Source organism: Gopherus flavomarginatus, chromosome 12 (genome assembly GCF_025201925.1).
Source record: "Gopherus flavomarginatus isolate rGopFla2 chromosome 12, rGopFla2.mat.asm, whole genome shotgun sequence".
Lineage (NCBI taxonomy): Eukaryota > Metazoa > Chordata > Testudines > Testudinidae > Gopherus > Gopherus flavomarginatus.
Window position 1 is genome coordinate 14,040,883 of NC_066628.1, and position 27,560 is coordinate 14,068,442.

Below are 27,560 nucleotides of genomic sequence, written 5' to 3' on the forward strand. Positions count from 1 at the left end.
TGACTTAATGTTGTAGTGTAGACCAGGTTTAAACTGTCTTTTAAACCCAATTAAGTTAAACCAGTGCAACTTCTGCGTGTAGACATGATCTAAGAAATTAAGCGTCTTTTAAGGATTAAAAAATCATTACACTGACTTCTTTGAAAGTGCTTGGAGATCCGCTGTGGAGAACATACAAGGTAAATGCAAAACATTACTGACTGCACCTTTCCGTTGGGGTTCTGAAGGCACAGAGGGTCAGGTAGGTACATGGTGACCCAGAGCAGTAGAGGGCATTTCCTGGCTGTGGAACTCAAGGGTCTCATGTCTGACTTTTCTGAGGGTCTTTAGCATGTTCAGAGGGGAGGCAGCCCTTCCGCGTGTCCATGTGTCACTATCCTAGGTGGCCTTCATTACATAGAGCTTGTGTTTATAGTAAAATCCCCAACTCTCCAGATTGCCCCCCACCCCGTATTCAAAAACCATGAGTTGGGCCCCCAAAAGTCACAAGTTGCTTAAGAGAAACCACCTTGAAAATAAATTCTGGGTTCTCTGTATTTGCTTTCTGAACCTCTAGGGGTTAACACATTCAAGCTTTTCTCTGCAACACAGGGGACTGGATGATGACTTCTCTCTTTATAAAATTATTGCTGAGAATTTCATGTGACTCCAGCAGCTGGGGCTTTTAGCCAATGACCAAATATCACAAGACCAGTGATAAAGATGATGGTAACCCTGGAATTTACTCCCCGCCCCATTGCTGCAATTAGGGCCAAATTAAAAGCTGCCAGGGTCCTAGCCATGTCACCTGCGCCCCTCCCCACACTACGGCCCCACCTTACTTGGGATGCCAGCAGCAGAAGCTACCGTTGCAAGAGCCAGCTGATGGACAGCCTCTGCCTCCTCTTTCAGCAGCCTGTGTCTGCTGCTCCCTGCCTTCATGCAAGTGGAGATCTCACCTGGGCTTGACTCAAAGGATGCTCTCTATAGGGGCCCCTGCTGAGCCACAATGGAAGGCAGCAGCACCCAGGGGCCCAACGCAGAGTCTTCAATTTGGCATTAGCAGTACGGGGCTCCCCAGAGCCGTCAAGCTTCAGAGTTAAAATTGGGATGGATAAGGCTCCCCACCCCATAGCAATTGGCTCCCTGCAAACTCAGGCAGACATCACCATAGGGGTCACATTTTAAAGCTTAACAACCACACAGTCTAGGAACCTTATTATTCTAAGAAAACTAAGTACAGGAGTCAGGGCCAGTAGTGCCAAAGGGTAAAATTTTCAGAATCTATGAGATTCATGAGTGACATAGTTACATAAGAGCCTAAGTGTCACTGAACATCAATGACTCACTTTTGATGGTGGGACATAGCCATCTAAGTCACTTAGCGTCACAGAGCTGTAGGGTCTGATCTATGCCCTGGCTGTAACCAGGCCTATAGGAGTGACTCTTTTAGTGGGCCAGGCCCCTAGCCGCACACGGTATGTTGACACTGCACAGAAAAACCCACAGCGGCGAGTCTCAGGGCCTGGGTCAATGCGCTGAAGTAACCATGGAGATGTTCCCACCCAGGCTCCAAGAAACCCACAAAGTCCAAGACTGCAACCCAAGCCTGAACATCTACAGTGCTATTTTTAGCCCCACAAGCTGAGTCAATGGCCCCGGGCTCTGAGACTCGGCACCACAGGTCTGTCTTGGGAAGGTAGATGTACCTCGACAGCCTCCCCGTCTCTGTCCATAGCTGCCTGCAGTGACTCCAACCCAACCGGACTCCAGCAGGAGGTTTCAATCGGGCCCCTCAGAGCTCTCAGAGTATTTCCAGAGACACCAGGCAGTCTTTGCAAAACAAGGTCTCCATTGATTAGTCCCTGGGCGTACAAAATCAGAGAGCCCCTGCACTAGCCCAAAGAGAGGAAGCGTTCAGCCCGGCCAGGGCTCCCTTCAGCCACGCTGCCATCAAAGGCATCTTGTTTGGTTCTTGCTCCCTCTGTCCCTTTGTCCTTGGATTCCAGCCACTTGTCCCCTTTGCTCTCCATCCAGCCAGGGCCTTTGCTCCACTTCCCTGCCAAAGGGTGTGTGCCAGGGAGGGAAGGAGAGGGGAAGCAATCTCTTTCCTCTGGAGTGCTGGTTGCAAACATCCTGGCCATTGGAGTTCCCAGTTCTTCCAATGATAGGAGGTCAGTTTCAGCCATTCCCTTCAGGACCCAGTCATACCCCACCCTCCCTGACAATTACAAACCTTACAGCTCCTGTTCTGTCCTAAGAGCAGCTTTTTAACAGGTTTGCACCCACTAGGGAGCTATGCAGAGCACATAGGGAAACGGTCATGCATCACCATCATAAAAGTATTACCAAAATCCCTGCTTTGTCACATACTAGCCTGGATCCTTAAAGGGTATTTAGCCCCCTAATTCCCAAAGGAGCTACCTTTGAGGCTTCAGGCCAGCAGTGAGGAGAGTAACTCCTGAATACCTTTAAAAATCTGGCCTAAGTCACTTTTGAAAATGGCACATCTGAAAATGGCACCGTAGGTCTTAATCTGGTTCTGAGTCCGCTGGAGATTATCTGACCTCCTGAGCTCACTGCAAGGCAGCTGGTGTTCTTGTGTTAAAGCAATGAAAGCTTGTAGAGAAACACGAGCATATTTTGAGTCAAACGTCACATAGCACAGAAGCAGAGCTTGCTGCAAGCTTTCTGCAACTGCAGGGCTGGCTCTGGCTTTTTTTGCCACCCCAAGCAAAAAAAAAAAAAAAAAAGGGCGGGGGGGGGGGCACAGTGGCAAAGCAAGGATTAAAAAAAAAAAAAAAAAAAAAAAAAACAAACACCACACATGCGGCACGGCCAGAGCAGCAAAGCGGGGGGTGGGAGAAATGGCACGGCTGGCAAAGCGGAGGGGGGGCAAAAAAAAAAAAACCTATAGGGCATCTGGAGCCAGGGTGCACGTGGACTCCATGTGCTGCAGAGTGCGTGCCTGGTCTAGTAGGAGGGAGGAGGAAGGAGGGTAGCCAGGGCTTCAGCAGGGTGCTTGCCCAGTGGCCTCGATCGCTGCGCCGCCTGCCGGGAGGGCTCCGCGCCGCTCTGGTCGGTGGGGAGGGAAGGATGCGGGCTGCCCTGCCGAGTTTGCTGCAGGGCGCTCCCCTCTTCCGCCCCCTACAGGGTAGCCGGATCAGGGAACCAAACAAAAACAAAACCAAAAAAGCAGCTGTGCTACCTAGGATTGGGTGGAATGCCGCCCCGTAGAATCTGCCGCCCCAAGCACGAGCTTGCTCGGCTGGTGCCTAGAGCCGGCCCTGTGCAGCCGATAGCCCCACTTCTCCACATGGCGTCTGCCTGCATCCTACAGCTGCTTTTGGCCCAGCTTGCCCAGGGCGGGTGGATCTGTAAGGCAGGCTGAGCCGTGTTGTTATCCAAGGGTTGATCACACGCAGGGCTGAGCAGGCAGTAGTCACAGAGAAGCATGGGCTTTAGCAGGCATCTCCTCCAGGTCCGCAGAGCTCCCTGCTACTAAGCTGCCCATTCAGTATGACTTTCAGCGGCATCTCTGTCACACGGAGCCCCTGGCTGCAGCCAGAGACAGATGCTGCTGGCTGAGTGGCATCCAAGCTCTGATCTGCCACCACTGAATAAGCCATGGAGTTCTTAGCCAAGGCAGCCAATCACCTTCTGAACAACCCTAACAAGCTAATGTTCTCCAGGGCTTGTGTCGTATTGTGGTAGAGAACTCCGGTCACTTTGAGCACAGAGGCCCAGCAGCTAGCCAGAGTAAGCCATCTTGTCTCATGCCATGTGGCTGGCATTGGCGGTCTCCCACCTGAAGCTAGTTTATCCTTTCTTCTCTTTACCTAAGAAGTGGTCTACAGGGAGCGTGATTTTCTCCACTAAAGAGCCCGGGTTTGTGTTCCTTCAATGAAACATTTTTTTTCTGCAAAGTTGAAGCATTGCTGCAGCATCCTTCCCTGGCCAGGTTGTGGCATTCACTCTGCTTGTCTGCCTTCTGCTGCCTTTGCACCCCAAAATCCAAACATGCACGCACACATCCTAAAACATCTGGTTCCTGCCTCATCCCCCTTTTGGCTTCTATCTCCCTTCCCCAATGGTCCCCCTCCCCCAAATCATTCGGTTCACATCCCTGCTCCCCATATAGTTTGGCTCCTGTTCTGTCTCCCCTCACCCCCACACACCCCTGAAATAATTTGGCTCTGTTACCTCCCCTATTCACACCCCTTTGTTATTATAGATTGTAAGCCCCTCAGAGCAGGGACCATATTTTTGTTCCGTATTTGTACAGCACCTGGCATGACAGTGTCCTGGTCCGCGGCAGGGCTCCTAGGTGCTGCGGTGTATCATGGTAGCCCCGAGAGACCACAACTGAAATCAGCCCCCCTGTGAGTCCAGGGGCTGCACAAACACCATGTGAGAGGCCCCACCACCTTACAGGCAGGCAGATAACAGACCAGCAGAACATTCCCAGGCGCAGAACTAGGGGACAGGGAGCAAGTTTTTTGGCTTTCCTAATTAACTGCCCTAAGGGAGCCCTCCCCTTGCTGTACTAAGTGCCACTCTGCCCCTGCTGGCACATAAGGCCCTCCCTCCCAGGGGAACAGACCCCTTCCCCTAGCAAAAAGGCCTGGCTCTCCTGCCACCCTCCTTCTCTTGCCTGCCCCACAACCAGAGCACAAACAGGGGGCTGGGAGGAGGTCGGGTCACTCCATCTGGCAGAGGTTGTGGGGGCATCACCCCCACACCCCTGCCATAGCAACCCATTGGCTCCAGTTTCCCTCTTCAAACGCCCTACCAGAAATCATTCAGCACCAGCATCCGCTCACAAAAAAAAAAAAAAAAAAAAATTGGCATCCTCCCAGAAAAACATCTCCCCGCTACCACACCCCCTCCCTTACCTGGAAAGAAGGTGTGTAACAGGAGCGACCAGCTCTCATCCATCAGCATCCCCAGGGTGAGAGTCTCCACAGAGGTGGATAGAAGGAAACTCTGCCCTCCCAGCTGCAGGGTGTGCTTTTTCCAGTTAAAATGGAATTAGGATGAAATCTAGACACTGCTGCTGAAATTTCTCTTGCACACCTGATTCCTTGTACCCACTTTTGCACAGACCAATGGCAGCTGTGCACAGCAGCTGGCCGGGGCTGGCCTCGGCCACAACGTGGGCATGTGGAAAGCAGGTTTGATGAACAAAATTAGAGGCACTTTTGAAAATCCAACCAGTTGTGTCCTGAGAGAAGCAATAAATAGACCCAGTCACCTTGCACAAAGTGATACAGATGCACACATGCCCTACAAGCACCAGCCATGCTCCCTGTAGTCACATATCATACTCACAGCAAGGTTGCCAACTTTCCCCGTTTTAAGAGTCCCAAACTGTGTGCCCAGCTCCTGGAATGAAGTGACTGTAGGAAAATCTTTTTAAAAAAATTCTAAGTAAGTTGCTAGCCCCTGTGGTTGCAGAAAAAAGCTTGAGAACATGACCCAAGTGTATAACCCAAGGGCTCAGAGACCAGAAGGGCAAGAAAAATGCCATTTTTAAAAACGCCAGGGTTTCTAAGACAATCTCCTGATTTTTTGAGGCATCTCTCCTGCTTGTTTTGAATGCTTCCAGGTGGTGGCATGGCTAATCCACTACTGGTGACTCTGGAGAGCTGGCATCTATTCTTGGCTTTTCCCTGGGCCTACTTGGTGACCTCAGGCACTGCCATGCCTTGGTTTCCCCATGGGTACAAGAGGAATAATGATACTGTCATGGAGTCACAAGACTTGGTCTACATTCCCCCCCCCAACTGTCATCAGGCTCTGGGGAATGACCCCTTTCAGTGTGCAGGACCCACATAGTTCCACGGGGCAGGCCCTCGGCCTCTGAGACGGAGTCTTTGGCAGTAGTCATTCCTGTCTCTCTACTCAGCAAATCCAGCTGAGCCAGATTCCTGCAGGAAGCTTGTATGGCAGCCCTTCAGGGCACCAGGATCTCAGAGTCCTGCAGAGACACAAGCAGCCTTTTCTAAACAAGGGAGCCATTTATTAGTCACCTGACACACCAGATCTGAAAGGCCATGGGGCAGCAGAGAGAGGCAGAAATCAGGGCCAGCTTTAGGAAGCGCGGGGCCCAATTCGAAGAGTTTCAGCGGGGCCCCGGCAGGGATGACTTTAAAAAAAAAAATGTAAATAAAACCACGTGGGGCTTGTACTCACCAGGCGGTGCTCTGAGTCTTCAGCGGCAGGTCCTTTACTCGCTCCAGGTCTTCGGCGGCACTGAAGGACCCGGCACCGAAGTGCCACCGAAGACCCAGAGCAAGCGAAGGACCTGCCGCCGAAGTGCCGCTGGAGACCCGGAGCGCTGCCAGGTGAGTAAAAATTAAAAAAGGCGCCTCTAGCCAGGGAAGGGATTCTCACTGGGCGCGGGGCCTGATTCGGGGGAATTGGTGGAATAGGCCTAAAGCCGGCCCTGGCAGAAATTATGCCAGTCCATCCTGGCCAAGCAAATGCCATGAGCCAAGCTTCGATGGACTCCCGCCCTGTCTCCCCCTCCTCTTTGTCTGACCACCTCAGTTTCTGTGTCCCTCCAAAAGGGCAGCTCTTAGTCCAGTGCACATGTCCTGCCTGCTGGGATTTCCTGTTAGGCACTGATTGTTTGTCTTGCTGGATCCTCTGTTGATCTGGATTAGTTTCAATTAGTTCCTCAATGACCTAGTCATTCCCTCTAGACAGCGAGCTGCCACACACCCATCTCCTGCCCTGTTCCAGGAGCAGCGTTAACCCTTTTGCACTCATGGGGTAGCAATGCAGCGTACCGAGGGAAATTCCCACAGATGACTGCCTTTGTATAATGCTTTGAGATCTGCAGCTGAGAAGCGCTAAGTACGAGCTGGATATTATTGTTTGGGCTCTCACCACAGATGGATGCAGCAAAGACAAATACACTTCCTTCCGTCACTCAACACCCCTCCTCCACCCTCCTCCCTCCTGTTCTTTAAGATGAACGACTCCAGACACATTGAGTTTTGCTAAACTACATTCTACTTTATTACCCTCTAATCTGAAGCAAGGAAGTCAAAAGTTAAACCCTCGTCCCACCTCTGTGCCCGTGGCCAACTCCACCCCTGTGCCATTCCCAACCCATCTCTGTCCCAGGACACACCTCCCCCAACAATAAACCAACTTTTCAGGCCCTTCCCTGAGACAAACAACTCGAGCCAGTGACAAAAGCCAATGATCTGGCCGGGAGAACCCAGGTCCAAGGAGTCACCTGCTGTGGTAACTAGGAGATGTAGCGCTAGCCCCTTACCTGCCAGCAGCCGCACTCCCAGGCAGGAGGCGGATTCCAGCAGCTGAGCTGTCAGAGTTCCTGACTCCCTGTGGCCTCCTCACTGATGGACTCGCCTGGCCTGCTGACTTCCCCAGCTTCCTTCTCTGCCCAGCCTCTTCCTCAGGAACCGGCAGACGCCCCCTCTCCCACGCTGTTCCCTCCTCCTGGGATGTCATTCGTAGCCCTTTAGGATTCAGAGCCGCTTCCCTTGATACTCACAGGACATTTCCTGTCTGTCCCAGTGCAGCGTGTTCACAGTTCTCAGCTGGCTGGCTCTGAAGAGCGAACGCTGCCATTTCCCAGCACTGTTATCTTTGACCTCCACTCCCTGACTGTCTGACATCACTGCAGAGCTCAGGCAGTAACTTCCTTCCCCAGTTCGGTCTGTCTCCGTCTCTAGCTGTGAGCATCGCTACTTAACCAACTGGCCCCAAGAGGCCAGAGGGGATTTTTCCATTGACACCCATCCAGGGGCAGTGTCAGACCCAGCATTAGTGCAACCAAAGATAAACGTAGAAAATGTACTAGCTCAGCCTTCCTAACCATCCTTTGTCTAGCACGGGATGCGTCACGCAGAATCTACGGGGAGCAGTTAGAATGAGCTGCTTGGAGGCTCCAGAAAGGAAGGACAGTATAGACATGACACCCTAAAGCTAATGGAATGGAGGGGGAACTGTATAAATGTGACCCCTCCTAGGCTAACACAAAGCCGAGGGGACCATATAAATGTGACACCCTAAAGCTAATGCTATTGACACTGGATTCCCTGGGCCCACAAAGGTTGTTCTAGGCTCCCCATGAAGGGGAGGGCCCGTGGAAACCAGTTGCTGCTCTGCATGGTGAGGGTGAATTCATCCCCCTGGAGCAGAGAGCAAGGCAGAGTCCTGAGCCTTGCCTTTCGCATCTTGAAAGAGGGTCAGGTCCCATGGAGCGGGGCTTGTGCATCTGTGGCTCTCAGGCCAAATTTCATACCTTTGCCGGGCACTGGGTCACTGGCCCCCCCTTTAAATGGCTATAACAAGGCAGATTCCCAGCCACAGAGGCCCTTCGCTGTGCTTATTTCTCCAGGTGTCTCCAGCAGCAGGGAGTCCCACTGGTGAACCATGCCCCTGTTCCAAAGTCATTCCTCTGCTCCAGAGACAGATCCCCCTCCCCCCCCCAACTCTCTGTCTGGTTGTCTCTCCCCCAACCTCTGCCCCACATCTCCCATATCTGTCTGCTCTGAGGTCTCCTCCATTTCCTTCCAAGCTGGTGACAGCACAGAGGCAAACAGAGCGGAGCAGGTGGAAAAAGTTGCATGGGGAGCAGCAGCTCCGTAATCCCATTTCTATCCCACAGCCCGTGATGTTAGATACCCCCCTGCCCCCGGCACACCCATACACTGCAAGCTCCATCTGCTTCCCATCCAACCCCCTGAACACTAAACACTCAGCCCCCTCTCACTCTGATTCCCACCAGCCACCCACTGCCCCCTCTGGTTCCTACACCCCCAGTCCCCTAATCTCATCCCCCATCCTCCCCCCTGTCTAGTTCCTATTCCAGACCCAGCCCTCCACCCCCTTCCCTTCTAGCTCTCATTTCCACCTGGGTATGGGGTGGGTGGGGGGAATCCCCTGGCCCTATGCCATTCAGGGCGGGGGGGAGGGGAAGAAAGGGGTCTCAGCTACCAGGCGGCTAAAGGCCCATTTTCCTACATCAGCAGTGAATAATGCTGCTAGTGTGAGGGGGAAAATTGCCACACACACACACCCCACCCACAAAGAATCCCCTGGCTGGGGGCAGAACATGCCAGTCCCCACCCAGCCACCTCCAGGGCATGGGGTGTTTCTGGCTCTCTCCAAAGACAGGGGTTCCCCCTCCCCTACATACACTCTGCTTAGCCATGTTAGTTGCTGGGAGGAGGTTGCTGGGCCCAGCTCTCTGGAGGGGCAGCAGCACTGGCCTCCCCTTCCCCTGGTCTCCATGCGCCGGGAGCTGAGAGAGACTTGGTCGCCCAGGACCGGGGAGACGACGAAGGGACAGGGCATTGGAAGTGGGTGGCAGGATCCTGAGCCCAGGCCTCGGGTGGTGATGTGGTTGTCCCGGTCCTCCTCTCGGCCTCCCACCAGGCGGGCGGCAGCAGGGAGAGTGGGCTGTTGGTGCCGACGGCATGGAGTCTCTGGTGGGCCGCCAGGGCCGCGCTGAGGCTGAAGGCTTTGCCGCAGTCGGGACAGACATGCCGTTTCTCCGCGCCGGCCTGGGCGTGGGCCCGCTGGTGCCGGTTGCGGTGGGAGCTGCGGCCGAAGCGCTTGCCACAGTGGGCGCAGGGGAAGGGCTTTTCTCCAGTGTGAGTGAGCCGGTGCCGGTCGTAGTGTGAGCTCCAGGCAAAGCCTTTGCCGCAGACACCGCACTGGTAAGGCTTCTCACCCCGGTGCAACCGGCGGTGCCGCTCCAGGGCAGCGGCAGCGGTGAAACCTTTGCCACAGTCAGGGCACTGGTGAGGCCTCCCTTCCCGGGCGGCGTGAGTGCGCCGGTGAGCCAGCAGGGTGGAGCTGACGGCAAAGCTTTTGCCGCAGTCGCCGCAGCGGTAGGGCCGCTCGCCGGTGTGGATGCGCCGGTGCCGCTCCAGGTGGGAGCTGACGGCGAAGGCCCGCCCACACTCCCCGCACCGGTAGGGCTTCTCTCCCGTGTGGATGCGCCGGTGACGCTCCAGGTGCGAGATCCAGCCAAAACTCTTCCCGCAGGCCCCACACGGGTATGGCTTGCCGGCAGCTCCAGTCTCACGGGCCGGCTCTGGGTCCTCAGCAGGCCTTTCCCGGGCATGGGTGCGCTGGTGTTTGGCCAGGGCCGATCCCCAGCGGAAGCGGCGCCCGCAGTCCGGGCAGGCGTAGGGGCGCTCGCCCGTGTGCACGCGCTGATGTTTGAGCAGGTTCGAGCTCTGGCTAAAGCATTTGCCGCACTGTTCGCAGCGGTGGGGCCGCTCGGGGCCACTCTCCTCGACCTGGTCGGGCCCCTCTCCCACCCCACCGCCATCCTGGGTCTGCGTCCCCTTGTGCTTGAAGCGCTGCGGGTCCGTCTGGTGGTTGAGGCGCTTACCGCAGTCGGCACATCTCTGAGGCGGGGGCGGGGCTTCCTCCTCGGCCTCCTCCTCCTCCACGGCTGCTGCGTGGGTGCGCATGTGGCGGTCCAGGTGGGAGCTCCAGGCAAAGGCCCGGCCACACTCCCCGCACTGAAAGGGCTTCTCTCCCGTGTGGATGCGCTGGTGCCGCTCCAGGTGGGAGCTCCAGGCGAAGGCCTTGCCACAGACGCCGCACTCGTATGGCTTGCCACCCAGGTGGCTCTTCTGGTGCCGGGTCAGGGCGTTGGGGTCAGCAAAGCTCTTGCCGCACTGTGGGCAGCGGTTGGGCTTCTCGCCGCCCGGCGCGTGGGTGCGCTGGTGGGTCAGCAGGGATGAGCTGACGCTGAAGCGGCGCCCGCAGTCGGGGCAAGCATAGGGGCGCTCCCCAGTGTGCACCCGCCGGTGGATGGTCAGGTCCGAACGCTGGATGAAGGTCTTGCCGCAGTCGGGGCATTCGTGGGGCCGCTCACCCGTGTGGATCTTCTGGTGCTTGGCCAGCGCCGACTTGTGACTGAAGGTCTTGCCGCACTCGGCGCAGGTGTTGGGGCTCTCCCCGCTGTTAGCCGGCGGCTTGTCCCCCGCCTCAGGGCTTTGGGGAGCCTTCCCAGCGCCGTTGGCTTTTTCCGAGGCCGGCTCCTCCGGGCTCGCTTGCTGGGGTTTCTCCTCTTCTTTCCCACTGGCGGTGCCATCTGCTACTAGGGGAGAGACACCCAGACACGAGTCATTCCCTGCCCGGCGAGGGGAACAAACCACAACTGCTGAGGAATGTTAGTGATGATAATGCAGCGTTCAGGCCTCTATCTTTGCCTGAGATACAATTTTGGGTCTTGTTGGCCTATTTGGCTTTTGATTGTTTTATATTCTTACTAATATGGATGAAGAACACAGAACACTGTGTGTTACATCTGCCCAAAAGCAGATGCGGGTGGGGATGATAAATGCACTGAAGTGTTGCTGGGTAGAGTGGGAGTGTAATATACAAGCGTATACTTGAAAACTGCCTCAAATCCTATCTCAAGGCAAGGTCAGGCAACCAGTCAGGAGGGGTGAAGGGATTGTGCGTGTGGGAGGGGGGGGGTATAAGAAACACTAACAAGCCAAAGACATGCCTGTCCCTGACCAAAGCATAACCTCACTCAAAAGAAGTGGTACTGAAGCCCCAAGACCCTCCAAAATGGCACATGACCATAAATTGTAAGGGGTGGGACCAAGGGTGTGCCCTACAGGTATAATTACGTGTGCTATGGATGGGGAATGGGGACACTGGAAAAAAAAAGGGCTCTGCCAGCATGCAGAGCTATGGATATGCTTGCCTGATTAACGCCAATAAACATCGCGTTGCCTACACTTCAGACTTCTGGTCTTCTGCTTTCTGTCTGCCCTTAGCAGGGAGATCGAACGGCCAGCAGCCACATCTCCCCCTAAAACCCTACCTCAAAAGGAGGGGACCAATTCTGCCTCTGCAGCCCATCTGGACACTCCCGGGGCTCAGTCAGGGTTGGTGGGAAGCCATGCGTGACATTGCAGGGATCCGCTCCTTCCTGGAGAGGGACTCACCTGCCCGGCCACCTCTGGGCATGTGGAGATCCAGGGCTGTTGGCTCATCCCCTCGGTCCAGCCGGGAGAGCAGGTCAGGCTTGGAAATTGGAAATTCTGCTTGGGGACAGGGCAGGCGACAAAATGAGCAAGATCAGAGCGGGTTGGGCACTGCCCCCCCCCCCCCCGCGCCTCCCTCGGCCTCAGTAGCCCCTTCCCAGAAGCCCGTGGGGCTCATGCTCTCAGCCATGACCAGGTCCTTAGTCCTTCTCCCCTCTGTGAGGGGCCTCGGCTCCTATCCACCTTCAACCTCTCTCCTCACTGCTCAAGACACCCAACGACATTACAGCCCATCAGAGAGGAGTCACGTTTATACAAGCTTCTTCCCCACCCTGTTACTCCTGCCCCTGTTAAACAGGCTGCTTTTCCCTTTCCCCACCCCTCTCACTCAGCCTGCTATCGCATCCATCAATTCTCACCCCAAAGCTCCTCAAGGGAGATCTCTGTGTCCAGCCCCCACATGCTCACCCTCCCACCCAGATTCAGCCTCCCTGAACTGCCTTTCCTAGTAACTATGAGGGGCCTGTTCCTCCCACTCCTGGCCAAGTCCTCTTCACTCCCTCTGCTGCCTCCTGTGCAGGGACCCACCTCCTCCTCTCCCAGACCCTTCTGGCACGTGTCTTGTCCTGTTTTGCTGGCTTCTGCAGCCTTGCCCTTGGGAGATCCTTTTCCTCTGCCTTTGTCTCCCTTGGCTATCACTAGGGCCCTACCAAATTCAGGTCCATTCTGGTCAATTTCACAGCCATAGGATTTGAAAACTGGTAAATTTCACATTTGCAGATGTTTACATCTGAAATTTCACGCTGTTGTAACCATGAGAGTCCTGATCCAAAAGGGGGTGGGTGTGTGTGTGTGTGTTCGTTCGTTCATTCCACAGGATTGCCACCTCACTTCAGTGCTGCCTTCAGAGCTGGACTCTGAAGACAGCAACCAGGGAGCTTCCTGAAAGTGGGTCTGAGCTCTCCCTCCCCTCCCAAGCAGCTGTGCGGGGGTTGGACAAGTCCTGTCCCTCCCCAGGGCAGCCGGAACTAGGGGCCCCCTGGCTGGGGCACTCCTAGCAGCAGAGGGAGATCAGATTTCATGGGGAAGGGCTTATTTCACAGTGCGTGACATGTTTTTCACAGCCTGAAATTGGTAGCATCCTAGCTACCACCATCCCTTGGGTCCCATTCCCATGGCTTCATTCACTCCCTTCTCCACTGCATCCCTGAGTTCTGGGGCATAGAGGGAAGCAGGAAGCAACTCCTCAGCAAGGAAGACGCCTGAATGGGGCCACTCGTGGCTCCTTATGGAGAAGAGGAAGCGATTACTTACCGAGGGCCATCAGGGTTTCGTAGCTCTCCTGCATGACATCCCTGTACAGGGCCCTCTGCCGGGGGTCCAGCAGCACATACTGCTCCATGGTGAGACGCGGCTCCTGCCTCCTCCACTGGCCGCTGGCCTCTGCAACAACAAAACCTCCTCCACTCAGCACCTGCCGCCCCAGCCATAAGCCCACCGGCACAGGCACTGCAGGGCCAGGCTGCCCTCTGCTTCCCGGGGTGACTGTCATTCCCATATCCCTGCTTTTTAGAACCCCCTTGTTCCCTCCCCTATGCAGACCTGCTGTGCTTCTACACCCCTACCTCTTATTCCTGGGAGCACTCCAGGCTGCAGCATCAGATGCCTGGTTACTAAGTGGACTCTGTTGGCGTTACCCTGATTACAGCAGCTGGTGGCCCTGCATGAATCAGAACTTTCTTGGAGGTTGGCCTAAGGCAGCGGAATAAACTCTCTCAGGAAGTAATGACCCTCACAAACCTCCCCACCTTCCGCTGCCAGTGCAAAGCCCAGTTCTTGGACCTGGCTTCTCTGACAAACATATAGCACTGGAGGAGGGGCATGAATATATATGTTAAAAATCGTGATTGCAAAGTGCTCAAATGCTACGCTAACGAAGGCCATGTAAGCTCCCGACATTGACATGTAACCGAGCAGAGCTGTGCAGAGTATGGAGGTTCCATGTCACGGAGGGTTTTGTGATTTCTAAACAGACCTGCCTTCAGAGTCAGCATGAACACCGAAAATTTCTAAATTTTCAGCAAAGGAAAATTCCCTGAAAAAAAATTGTTTCGGGGCATTTGAAAGGTTTTGTTTTGACTCTTGTTTCATTATTATTTGGTGTTACATAATGGCACGTCTCTCACATACACATTTCAAAAATTCAAAATGAGTCATTTCAAAACATAACAATCAAAATGTTTTGTTCCCTTTTTTCCCCCTGTAATAAGTCAATCTGATGACAGAACTGCATATTACGATGACAAGGTTTCCATCTAGGTGTCTCCAACCATCTCTAGAACTAAGGGGTGAAGTTTTCAGAAACTGTAAGTAGACCCAATTCCTAATCATTTCAATGGGGCAGGATCTGATAGCAGGAGGCGTGGAGCAGGGGCAATGGGGAATCTGGAGTCTCAAGAGAATGTGTTGGGGGGGGTCTCCCCTTCTTCCCCCATACCCAGGGGCTACTCTGTGCAGTTGACACAGGGGCTAGAGGGAAGCAGCTGCACATGCAAGACAGACCAGCTGATATGGAAAAGTCTATGCTAATTAGCTTCAACTTCTCCATCTGGTGGCTGCATTCTCCTGGCAGCCCCCACCATGGTCCCATCTTTGCTGTGTTCCAAGCCAGGAACAGAATCAGCCAAGGATAAGAATAGAGGGAGGGAAAGAGCTCAGATCCCTTTCATCTACTGATGGCATCGGGCCCCTCACCCTCTCTTGGCTAGAAGCAGAAAGATAAGATATCTACTCATGGGTGGGGCTCAAACCTGCAACCTCTAGATCCAACAGCACAAGCTGCAATTGCCAGACCTAACAGACCCAGTGGTTGGCCCCACCACCAGGAGCCAGCTCTAAGCTCTAGGTGCTTCTGTCACTAGAGGGGAGACGCACGGATTATACAGGTGTGTTGGGGGAGGGTAGCAGAAAGGGAAGGGTAACTACAGTATTGCCAACCCTAAAACATTCAGGCCCCAACCAAAAAACCAACAAGATACTGGGGGAACGGGGGGTGTAATTTTTTTTCTGTTTTTTGAGCCTATGGGGGTCACATTTTCAAGCATCTCTGCAGTTTAGGAGGCTGGAAACTCGTATTCTTGCAATTTTATCTCATGGCATTTGGTGCAGGAAATCTGGAGAAAAGAGCTTGGTTTAAATTTTTACATAACTTCAGTCCTGAAACAGTGTGAGATTTTCAAGCAGTATACAAAACACAGTCCTCTTTCACTGTCACATGGCATTCAAGCCTCCGTTTTGCCTGTCCCCAATGAAATGACCCTAATCCATTGGCTAAATTTCAGCTCCACGTGGCCATCAAATTACAACAATAATCTCCCTTGAGCCCAATAATTAAGGGTACAAGGGTTCCCACAGCCTTGTGAAAAAGCCACATGCAGAGAAACGTCAGTAGCAGAATTTGAATACAGAACCTTGTGGCACCAAAGCACATATTTAAGCCTCTTGAGCTAAAGGAGGATCTTCAGCAGCTGGTGCCAGTAATAGCCTCTGAGGACAGAGGCTGCTGTGACACACACTTTATAAGGATCAAGAATAAAATCCCCTTCACTGCATGAATTTCCAGGTGAAATCCTGCAGAGGACATCTGACTAGTGAACAAAGAGGTCCCTTCTGGCCAAATAATCTAGGTCTTTAGGTGTGTTACGATTACTCCTGGAGGTGGATCATTTACATCTACGCAGGGTGGGTGCAAAAAGTCAACCAGATCAGAATGTCGGAGCTTTTGCATTTGCTTCGCACGGATGCGACCAGACTGTAACAAAGTGCGAGGCAGACGGAGAATCACACTCCACGATATCAGAGGGGCAGGGTGGTGTCAGGATGGGGAAAAGAGGCAAAAGGCTGTGGGGGAAGGGGAAGGAGAAAGGAAGAGTTAAAATACTGATCTGTCCCAAGCATTGTGAGGGGTTCTGTGTTGATGGTGTATCCCATGGGATTTCCATGTGCCAGTCCCACCTACAGAGGATAAATCCAGGCAGTGCCTGTCCAGCATCTCTGTGCTAATTTACACCAATAGAGCATCTGTCTCTGGTTTTTAGCCCATGTTTCAAAGCTAAACTGTTTTTCTATATTTTAAACCTTTTTCCTTGGGCAGCTGACAAATCTTCTTAGTCAACCACAACAGCACATCCTGTGGAGTCAGCAACGCATGCCTTGAGTCGCTGAAAACTGCCTCCATTTATTTTCACCCTCTTCCACCAATTTACAACGCAGCAGCAGGTTCAAATCATTCCCTCCTGTGTGCATTGCTGTGCATTCATTGACACTGACTTGCCCAGCTGGGTTAGTTAATGGTTAAGAGTTAATCATTGACTCAAAACTCTTGCTGTTAGTTATCTGCAAAGGAGGCCACCCCATTTCCAAATCACCAATATATTAAACCGCCTAGCATGGACCTGCTATTAAGCTTTTGCCTCTATGTTAACTAGCCATTTATACTTACTGTTTCCTGTCTCTTAGCCAATTTCCAACCCAGAACAGAACTTTACCTCTCATTCCATCAGCATTTAGTTTCCTTCATAACCTTTTTGTGAGGGGCTTTGTCAAAGTTTTTGAAAGTCCAAATTAAATCTGTCTACTGCTTCTCCATTGTCCACTATTTGCAGTGGTTCTCCACCTGGGGTACACAGAAGCCTTCCAGGGGTTACGGCAGCTCCTTTAGATAGTTGCCTAGTTTTACAACAGGCTACAGAAAAACACCAATAAAGTCAGTACAAACTAAAATTTCCTAGAGACAATGACTTGCTAATACTTCTCTATATACTACACACTGAAATGTTAGTCCAATATTTATATTCCGATTGATTTGTTTTATAGTGATATGATAACAATGAGAAAGGAAGCAATCGTTCAGTAACAGCAGCTGTGAGCCTTTTGTATTTTTAGATCTGATTTTTTTTAAGTAAGTCGTTTTTAAGTGAGGTGAAACTTGGGGGTACACAAGACAAATCAGACTCCTGAAAGGGGTACAATAGTCTGGAAAGGGGAGAGCCACTGTGTTAGTGAACTCTGATATCTTAGCAACATGATGTTGCTTAGCAGAAGCTATGCTGGTTAGTCTATGAATCACATAATACTGACCTATCAGCCTGTGAAGCTGAGGTTTATAACCCTCTTTAGATATTGCTGGAAAGAGATTTTCCACCTACTGAAAGTCAGGCTCACTCACCTGCAATTCCAAGGGCCAGCACGCTTTACAAATGTATTCTCTACTCTTCAGTCCTGTGCTCTAGCAGCTGATTTTCACGTCTGATTGCATTTTCTTTTGTTACTGGCAACATATTTCTCCTTCTCTAGCAAAGATACTTTCGCAAGCGCTGGCTAATTAAATCCCACCTTTCAGTGCCTGATCACACAGGCGCCTTTTGACATCCAGTTTACATTCCCACCCACAGCCAACCGCAGCTCCCTGCCGCCTTCAGCAAGTTAAATCCCCCACACACGCACAGAGGAGAATAGGAACTTCTGGATCCGCTTATGCAAAGAGGAAAGAGCCCGGGCTTGCCAGTGACAGCAGCAGCTCGGGGACTCGCAGACCCCCAGGAGCAGGGGAGGGTAAGAAGGAGCCATTTTTACAGTCCGGCCACAGCCAAGACCGAATTCTCTCGCTCTCTTTCTCTCAATCACCTGCAGGCTCCGGCTCAGGAGCTGGTGTGGGCAGAGCCCGGGGCAGGTCCCAGGCACCGGAGAAAGTCCCCCTGTGGGCTGGGCGCAGAGGGCGCTTCGCTGAAGGTCTTTCCCTGGCGCAGCAGCTGCTCAGCCCTGGCTCTTGGGTCACTATGGACGCAGCTGCTGGCACTCAGCGCCTGACCCAGGAAGCTCAGCCCCCTGATATCCTGAGCGAAGGAGCAGCAGCAGCAGCCTCCCGTCCCTTCGCAATAACCAGAGCCCTCTGGTGGCACCAGCTCCTGGATCCGCATCGCTGCCCTCCCGCCGGGGCAGAACATGGCCCAAGGGGGCGGATGTGGCCGGATGGATTCGGCCTCGCCCTGTATCTGCCCCCGGCCCAGCCGCTGCGGGGAGTGTGTCGGGAATCCGGTTCCAGCGCTGCCGGGCTCCCCGTGCCCGCCCCGCGGCCTGGATCCCGGGCGGGTATAAATCAGCTGAGTTTTTGGAAGCTATGGCTGTTTACACCCCTGGGGATCTGACTCCACTGACTCCCAGGGTGTGATGCTAATTTACACCTGCTGAGGATCTGGCCCCCACAAAGCAATGCCAATTTACACCAGCTGGGAATCTGACTCCACTGATTCCCCTGGAGCTATGCCAATTCACACCCACTGGCCCCCAGAAAGGCATGCTAATTTACACCTGCTGGCGTTCTGGCCCCCAGCACTTGCGTGGGGCTCTCCAGCCAGGCATTTCAAAGCGCTTCACAAAGAAAGGCAAATCTCATTATTATCTCATAGACTCATAGACTCATAGGTCAGAAGGGACCAATATGATCACCTAGTCTGACCCCCCTGCACAAGGCAGGCCACAGAACCCTACCCATCCACTTTTATAACAACCCCTAACCCATTACACTGTCTGGCCTGTATTTTATGGGTGGGAAACTGAGGCATGGAAGGCCTGTGACTTGTTCCGGATCATGCACCAGGTCAGTGCCGGAGCCCAGAGCAGAATGCAGGGGTCCTGTGCAGGAAGGACCCTCCCAAAACCTGTTCAGGTTCCCACACCACATAACAGTCTAGCAGGAAGCTAGGAGTGCAAGCTGCAGCCCAGGGGGGATCATACATCCTGTTATTGTTCGTACAGCACCTAGCACAATGGGACCCTGGCCCAGGATTAGGGCTCATCGCGGGAACATCAGACACTCTTTCCCCTCTGGAGCTCCAGGGTTTGCTGGGGAGAGGACAGGGAAAGATCCAACAGGAGTTTAAGCTGGTCTACAGAGATCAGAGGTGACAGAGACTTGTGGGGGGGAGACAGACAAGGTCCATTCCACACCCAAACACACACTGTGGAGAGCATAGGAGCTTGGTGGCTGGTGAGCACAGAGGGAGCCAGGACACTATCATTAACCCCCGTTTTACAGATGGAGAAACTGAGGCCCAGAAAGCGGACATGACCTGGCTAAAGTCCCCCAGCAGGCCAGATGTTCTGCTCTAAGCAGTAGTCACACTCGCCCATGGGGGAATAGCTACTATGAGCAGAGCCAGAAAGGGGAGGGGGGGACTCATGGGGAGCAGCATCTGGGCACAGGTAGGGGGAGGGCTCTAGTTGGGAGTCACTCCTCTGCTCCTCTTGGCCTCCCCAAGCTGCTCCCCGACTTTTGGCGGCTTTCCCGCCCCCCATACACTTTTCCAGTCCTTCCAGCACCACTGGAGGAGATGTGAAGGCAAATAAAGAAGCCACTAGAAGAAAAATACACAGGTGGTCAAGAGGAGGTGGTGGGAGGGGACATGGGTGACTGGAGCTTGCCTCAGTTTCTCCATCTGTAAAAAGGTGTCAGTGACAGCTGACCTCCTTCATAAAGCACTATGAGATCTACTGATGAGAAGTGCTAGATAGGAAGTGGGTGTCGCTCCTGTATGAGAGCGAGGTAGTATTATTGCACGGCCTTGATGAGCTCCTCACCTGGCACGCTACACAGGTATAGCAATCCTGTCACAGAGTGGCCCCTCTCTATCACACTGGGGTGATCCCCACCCCCACCTAGGATCCTGCACGCACATTTACTGCGTGCAGGAACAGGTCATAGACACAAGAGAAAGACCAAGTGCAGGGTTTATACAATTTCCCCAGAGCTGGTTCGGCTCCTGCAGGCGCTCAGGGGGGCAGAGCCTGCGGGGGTCAGTGAGGGCAGCAGCTCTGGGACTCGAAGACCTCCGCCCTCCAGGGAGTAGAGCTGGGGCAAGGAGGGGCTGTTGGTGTGAAGTCACTTTCCTGCCTGGCCCTAGACCTTTACCCGGGTCTCTCCCCTTAACCTGCAGGCTCCGGCTCAGGGGCTGGTGTCGACAGAACCTGGGGCTGCCCCAGGGCTGCTTCCAGCCACTGGAGAAAGTCCACCCCATAAGCTGGGCCCAGTGGGGGCTTTAATGAAGGTCTCTCCCCAGGACAGCAGGGCCAAATAGGCAGATGCGGGATGCTCAGCATGCCTGGGAAAAAAGCTTATTCATTTCCTCCAGGCTCACAGTCACATCCCCGGTGATGCTGCAGGAAACTAGCTGGCCTCTGAGCTTGGGCTCAGAACTGGGGGGAGCTGCACTGCACTGCCTGAGCCTGACTGTCTGATGACCCCAGCTGTGCAGAAGGATTACAGTTTCCAAGTGGGGAGAGAGCTCTCAAGAAGGAAAAAAGAACTACATTTCCCATCCACCCCTGGGAGTGCAGGCCAGTTTTCCACTCCCAGATAGCCCAGGGTATTTCTCGTGCTGCTTTGGAGAAGGGAGAGACTCTCATGTGCAGTGGCAGTCAACAAAGTTTACAGAATATTGGGAATCATTACAAAAGGGGCAGATAATAAGAAAATATCATATGGCCTCTATCCACGATATGCCCACATCTTAAATACTGCATGTGGTCACTCCATAGATTCATAGAATATTAGGGTTGGAAGGGACCTCAGGAGGTATCTAGTCCATCTCCCTGCTCAAAGCAGGACCAACTTGGACTCCCAACAAAATCATCCCAGGCAGGGCTTTGTCAAGCCTGACCTTAAAAAAAGGCGATTCCACCACCTCCCTAGGCAACCCACTCCAATGCTTCACCATCCTCCTAACGAAAAAGTTTTTTCTAATATCCAACTAAACCTCCCCCACTGCAACTTGAGACCATTACTCCTTGTTCTGTCAACAAAACAAAAAGGATGCACTGGAATTGGAAAAGGTTCAGAAAAGAACAACAAAAATGTTTAGGGGTATGGAACCGCTTCCATAGAAGGAGAGATTAAAAAGACTGACTATTCAGCTTGGAAGAGACGACTAAGGGGGGATATGATAGAGGTCTATAAAATCATGACTGGTGTGGAGAAAGTGACTAAGGAAGTGTTATTTATTCCTTCTCATCACTCAAGAACTAGGGGTCACTCAATGAAATTACTAGGCAGCAGGTTTAAAACAAACAAAAGGAAGTATTTCTTTACACAACACACAGTCAACCTGTGGAACTCCTTGCCAGAGGATATAGTAAAGGCTAAGACTATAACAGGGTTCAAAAAGGAACTAGATAAGTTCATGGAGGATAGGTCCATCAATGGCTATTAGCCAGACTGGGCAGGGATGCTGTCCCTAGCCTCTGTTTGCCAGAAGCTGGGAATGGGCAACAGGGGCTGGATCACTGGATGATTGCCTGTTCTGTTCATTCCCTTTGAAGCACCTGGCATTGGCCACTGTTGGGAGACAGGATACTGGGCTAGATGGGCCATTGGTCTGAGCCAGTATGGCCGTTCTTATCACTGCTTGTGTGAAGTAGTTTGGGAAAGCACTGGAGACTACAGAGTACCTAGACAGACAAGGTGTGGGGGATGGCTTTGGGACACAGTCAGCCAGGGACTCCATCTATGGTCTGCAAAGAGCTGAGCCTGTTCCAGAACTGCCCCTTGGGTGATGAAGTCACTATTGACCCACAGGGCTCTGATCCATGTAAGTAGAAGGTAGGGAGGGTATGTATGAGAAAGATGCTCCCTGGAGTTTCCTTCTGAGTCACAGCAAACATGCGAACCAGGACAGTGGGATGGGAAATGTATCCCAAATCTGGGAAAATGTATCCAAACTCCTGGGCAGGAAGGAGGGAATTTTGGAGAAGGGTCTGTAACCCACTGGTGCTGTGTTTATAACCCAGCTGCTCTGGGCATAGCATCAGGTATCACACATGGACACAAAGAGGAGCACTGAGACAGAGAAACACACACTGTGTGTGTAGAACAGACGATAAGCGTTATTAGCAGAAGGCAGGTCTTGAAGAGAAGAGTGACAGAAGATAGGGTGGGTTAGGCTGGGAAGATTTCAGTGGGACAATATTGCCATCTTTCTCAGAGGCTAGTGACTATTTTTTATTTTATTACCATAGCACATAGAAGTTGCAGTCATGGGCTATTGTGCTGTTGTGCTCGGTGCTGTACAAACACAGAACAAAAAGATGGTCTCTGATCCAAAGAGCTTATTAATGAAGTACAGTTGTTGGGACTGGGTACGTGGGTTTAGCACAAAAAAAGGGGGGGGGAAATCCGTGGGGAAAAATTCAGAAGCCATTTGCAGGTCACTGAGCAGTGGTGGGGAGGGGAAAGGTGCAGGGACATGAGGTCCAATCCTCTCTTTGTGAGCAGCATATAGTTGTATGGGTTTTTATTACAGAGGCACCAGGTGCAGCTCCAGGGGTAAGGCTGAGTTATGTATTACGCTTAAAGAGGTTGAATCCTTTGCTCTGGTACAAACGAAAAATGCAACAGATCCTCCCATAAAATTGATAGCAGTGACTTGGAGCAGAGAATACATTTTTTTGAGAATTTTCAAGTAAATCTGTTAACTAGTTTAGGGGTAGCTTATCTCTTAGGCCCAGCCTGGTTAACTCAGTTAGTAACATATGCAGCTCTCAATTTCAGGGTTATAGGTTCAAGCCCCCTGTTGGGTGGTAGGTTTGGCTACTGCTGGAAGACAGGATAGTCTGCTAGCTAAACCTTTGGTCTGACCCAGTGTGGCTGTTCTTAGTTAAAATCTATTTTAAAATGGAAACTTTAAGAAATCCAGCATCAACATTTTTTGTCCCTGAGGATTTCAATCATGGAATGACTCTTTGAACTTCCTATATTATTAAAACTCAGCAAAATCTCATACATAGGCTACATTTTTAGGATTATTGGTTCATCCTCCTCGTCCCCCCCCCCATTATTTTTCATAACCTCATGTTTCTCCTTCAGCAGAGGTTGAACAACGTATATCTTCGGAGAATTCCGCTGCCCTCTTCCAAAATGGTTGCCATCTTCTATTGTTCTCAATGGGACTGAGTCCGCCACTGCCCTCAGTTAGGTGGGCATTTTGAGAAGGGCATCTGTTCCACTGTTCTCCATCAGAGACCAGCCTAGCTGCAGAAGGGACTCCCCGGTTACCTTCTTTGAGGGCAGCTTGGCTTCGCTCTCCTTGACAGCAATTGGGCCTGGCAGCCATTCTGAGAGAGGGCAGTTCTCCCCAACTTTCTCTGATGGAGATTTTATGCAGCTGTCAGATCCACAATCACTTGTGAAAAATAATGACAAAAAGTGACCATGAGCCCTAAACATTTCTTTTCAAAAGTTACTCAGTGCACCGGATCAACTCAACCAAGAGGGAGAGGGGAAATTGAGGTGTACACTCCAGCTGCGTTTGTGAGATGCTGGTGAAACAGAGCTGCTGTTAACCCAGTTAATCTAGCCTGCATGCTCTAGCTGCTTTGCGCTGCTCCAGAGTGAGGTAAAGCAGCCAGAGTGTCATGGAAGATTGTTTTGGGGGCAGGGATGACCTTTTTGTTCTGTGTTTGTACAGCCCCTAGCACAGGGGCTGGGGGGAAGAGACTGCATCTCCTAGGCCCCACCACAACAATAATATACAAATATTAAGGTTGATAGCTTCTAGTAATTAAAAAAGTGTAGTTTGGAGAAGTTCTCTGAGCGTGTTGTTTAATGTTCGTGTATGACAGCGGTTTCCAACCAGGGGTACAGAGATCTTCCAGGGGGTACATCAACTCATCTAGATATTTGTCTAGTTTTATAACAGGCTACATGAAAACACTAGCGAAGTCAGTACAAACTAAAATTTCATACAGACAATGACTTGTTTATACTGCTCTATATACTGAAATGTAAGTACAATATTTATATTCCAATGGATTCATTTTATAATTATAAGGTAAAAATGAGAAAGTCAGCAATTTTTCAGTGGTAGTGTGGCTGAGACACTTTTGTATTTTTATGCCTGAATTTGTAAACAAGTTGTTTTTTAAGTGAGGTAAAACTTGCGGGTAGGCAAGATAAATCAGACTCCTGGAAGGGGTAAAGTGGTCTGGAAAGGTTGAGAGCCGCTGGTGTAAAACCTTTATAATTAAAAAGACAAGGTAATTGCCAGACAAAAAATATGTGAAGGTGGAGGTACGGTCAAGAAGCTACATCAATATTTAGGATAAAAAAAATTACAGTGTAGTTATCCCTCCAAGCTAAACATTATGAATTCAGTAAATTAGGAGTTTACGTTAAATCCAAATCACTTTAAGCATGGAAATGCAGCGTTAGAGAACCCAAATGACCTTAACTCAGCCCTTTAGACTCCCAGGTGTTTAGAAGTAGTCACATTGCAAATTAATTGGTGGCAAAACAGTAAGGGGCAATTTTCTTGTTCTGCAACACATTTTTGTTAGTCAGTAACAAAATGAAGGAAAGCAGCCCAGTCCCAGTCCTGGACTGAGGGGTCAAAAGGAGTGAGTTCAAGCCATTGAGTCACTGTGCAAACTTGGTCAAGTCACTTCACCTCACTGTGACTCAGCCTTACCCATCTGTAAAATGGGAACAATGTTACATACATCTCTCTTTACAACACGCCTTGAGATCTAGGTTTCAGAAGCATTACACATAGCTTGATGCAAGAACAAGCACAAGGAAACATCACAGACACTTATCAGCTGAAAGAGAGCTACTGCTTGTTGCAGAGTGACCACTTTAGGGCATCAGGTGTTTGTCTTTGCCCAATTTAAAGGGCCAGTGTCACAAAAGGCATTCTGGGGGAAAAAATCCTAAAAGAGGGCAATCTTCCACTAGAGAGAGTTAATAGAAAATAAGAAGCTTTGAGGGAAGGGAGCAATGGTACTTGTTATGCTTTGGCTTGTAATGTCATCACTTGATTAATAATAATAACAGTACTTTTCAGTGGGAGTTTTTTACAAAGGATCATTTACCGCAGTTTACAGACAGGAAAACTGAGGCATGGACTAATATGACTGCTTCAAAGTCACTTATCAGGTCAGAGCCAGGAATAGAACCAATGTCTTTAGTGTGTTAGTCCACAGTCAAGTATCAGAGGGGTAGCCGTATTAGTCTGGATCTGTAAAAGCAGCAAAGAATCCTATGGCACCTTATAGACTAACAGACGTTTTGGAGCATGAGCTTTCGTGGGTGAATACCCACTTCGTCGGATGCATGTAGTGGAAATTTCCAGGGGCAGGTATATATATACAAGCAAGAAGCAAGCTAGAGATAACGAGGTTAGTTCAATCAGGGAGGATAAGGCCCTGTTCTAGCAGTTGAGGTGTGAAAACCAAGAGAGAAGAAACTGGTTTTGTAATTGGCAAGCCATTCACAGTCTTTGTTTATTCCTGAGCTGATGGTGTCAAATTTGCAGATGAACTGAAGCTCAGCAGTTTCTCTTTGAAGTCTGGTCCTGAAGCTTTTTTGCTGCAGTATGGCCACCTTAAGATCTGCTATTGTGTGGCCAGGGAGGTTGAAGTGTTCTCCTACAGGTTTTTGTATATTGCCATTCCTAATATCTGATTTGTGTCCATTTATCCTTTTCCGTAGAGACTGTCCAGTTTGGCTGATGTACATAGCAGAGGGGCATTGCTGGCATATGGTGGCATATATTACATTGGTGGACGTGCAGGTGACTGAACCGGTGAAGGTGTGGCTGATCTGGTTAGGTCCTGTGATGGTGTCGCTGATGTAGATATGTGGGCAGAGTTGGCATCGAGGTTTGTTGCATGGATTGGTTCCTGAGCTAGAATTACTGTGGTGTGGTGTGCAGTTACTGGTGAGAATATGCTTCAGGTTGGCAGGTATGCTTCTGTGGGCGAGGACTAGCCTGCCACCCAAGGCCTGTGAAAGTGTGGGATCATTGTCCAGGATGGGTTGTAGATCCCTGATGATGCGTTGGAGGGGTTTTAGCTGAGGACTGTATGTGATGGCCAGTGGAGCCCTGTTGGTTTCTTTCTTGGGTTTGTCTTGCAGTAGGAGGCTTCTGGGTACATGTCTGGCTCTGTTGATCTGTTTTCTTATTTCCTCGTGCGGGTTTTGTAGTTTTGAGAATGCTTGGTGGAGATTTTGTAGGTATTGGTCTCTGTCTGAGGGGTTAGAGCAGATGCGGTTGTACCTCAGAGCTTGGCTGTAGACAATGGATCGTGTGGTGTGCCCGGGATGGAAGCTGGAGGCATGAAGGTAGGCATAGCAGTTGGTAGGTTTTTGCTATAGGGTGATGTTAATGTGACCATCACTTATTTGCACCGTGGTGTCTAGGAAGTGGACCTCCCATGTAGATTGGTCCAGGCTGAGGTTGATGGTGGGGTGAAAGCTGTTGAAATCGTGGTGGAATTTTTCCAGAGTCTCCTTCCCATGGGTCCAGATGATGAAGACGTCGTCAATGTAGCATAGGTAGAGAAGGGGCGTGAGTGGACGAGAACTAAGAAAGCGTTGTTCCAGGTCGGCCATAAAAATATTGGCATATTGTGGGGCCATGCGGGTGCCCATAGCGGTGCCACTGATCTGGAGATATATATTGTCATCAAATTTGAAATAGTTGTGTGTGAGGATAAAGGCACAGAGCTTGGCAACCAGTTGTGCTGTGGCATCATCAGCGATACTGTTCCTGACAGCTTGTATTCCATCTGTGTGTGTGATGTTTGTGTAGAGAGCCTCTACATCCATGGTGGCTAGGATGGTGTTTTCTGGAAGGTCACCAATGCATTGTAGTTTCCTCAGGAAATCAGTGATGTCATGGAGATAGCTGGGAGTGCTGGTGGCATAGGGTCCGAGTAGAGAGTCCACATATCCAGACAGTCCTTCAGTGAGAAATACCTACAAAATCTCCACCAAGCATTCTCAAAACTACAATACCCGCACGAGGAAATAAAGAAACAGATCAACAGAGCCAGACGTGTACCCAGAAGCCTCCTACTACAAGACAAACCCAAGAAAGAAACCAACAGGACTCCACTGGCCATCACATACAGTCCCCAGCTAAAACTCCTCCAACGCATCATCAGGGATCTACAACCCATCCTGGACGATGATCCCACACTTTCACAGGCCTTGGGTGGCAGGCCAGTCCTCGCCCACAGACAACCTGCCAACCTGAAACATATTCTCACCAGTAACTGCACACCGCACCATAGTAACTCCAGCTCAGGAACCAATCCATGCAACAAACCTCGATGCCAACTCTGCCCACACATCTACACCAGCGACACCATCACAGGACCTAACCAGATCAGCCACACCTTCACCGGTTCAGTCACCTGCACGTCCACCAATGTAATATACGCCATCATATGCCAGCAATGCCCCTCTGCTATGTACGTCGGCCAAACTGGACAGTCTCTACGGAAAAAGATAAATGGACACAAATCAGATATTAGGAATGGCAATATACAAAAACCTGTAGGAGAACACTTCAACCTCCCTGGCCATACAATAGCAGATCTTAAGGTGGCCATCCTGCAGCAAAAAAACTTCAGGGCCAGACTTCAAAGAGAAACTGCTGAGCTTCAGTTCATCTGCAAATTTGACACTATCAGCTCAGGATTAAACAAAGGGCTTAGCTACACTCAAAAGTCCAAAGCGCTGCC

At 51.3% G+C, this 27,560-nt stretch overlaps 2 protein-coding genes across 3 annotated transcripts in view; both read right to left on the reverse strand.

Annotated features, from left to right (window-relative positions):
• LOC127032792 (zinc finger protein 883-like) overlaps positions 1 to 27,560 on the reverse strand; it is an 87,770-nt gene that overhangs the window by 24,781 nt on the left and 35,429 nt on the right. Inside the window, exon 1 of one of the 2 annotated variants that reach the window (XM_050920388.1) lies at positions 19,970 to 19,987. The exons of the other annotated variant lie outside the window; for it this stretch is intronic. The gene's annotated coding sequence lies outside the window, so the exon portion shown is untranslated. Of the gene's footprint in view, positions 1 to 19,969; positions 19,988 to 27,560 lie in introns of those variants that run through there. 2 annotated transcript variants of the gene reach the window in all.
• On the reverse strand, positions 6,231 to 17,829 carry LOC127032791 (zinc finger protein 883-like). The gene is made up of 4 exons (XM_050920384.1): positions 17,667 to 17,829; positions 13,296 to 13,424; positions 11,943 to 12,038; positions 6,231 to 11,080 (listed from the first exon to the last, which is right to left on the reverse strand). Exons 2-4 carry the CDS (start codon positions 13,381 to 13,383, stop codon positions 9,174 to 9,176), a joined length of 2,091 nt encoding a protein of 696 aa, XP_050776341.1. The 5' UTR covers positions 13,384 to 13,424; positions 17,667 to 17,829; the 3' UTR covers positions 6,231 to 9,173.

What these genes read in the sequence shown, in the direction of transcription:
- LOC127032791 (XM_050920384.1), bottom strand. Translation starts at nt 13,383, where the DNA reads ATGGAGCAGTATGTGCTGCTGGACCCCCGGCAGAGGGCCCTGTACAGG. An exon ending in CGAAACCCTGATGGCCCTCG is followed by an intron (nt 12,039 to 13,295) that starts GTAAGTAATCGC and finishes GTCCCCAAGCAG; the next exon opens with AATTTCCAATTTCCAAGCCT. An exon ending in GCCCAGAGGTGGCCGGGCAG is followed by an intron (nt 11,081 to 11,942) that starts GTGAGTCCCTCT and finishes TCTCTCCCCTAG; the next exon opens with TAGCAGATGGCACCGCCAGT.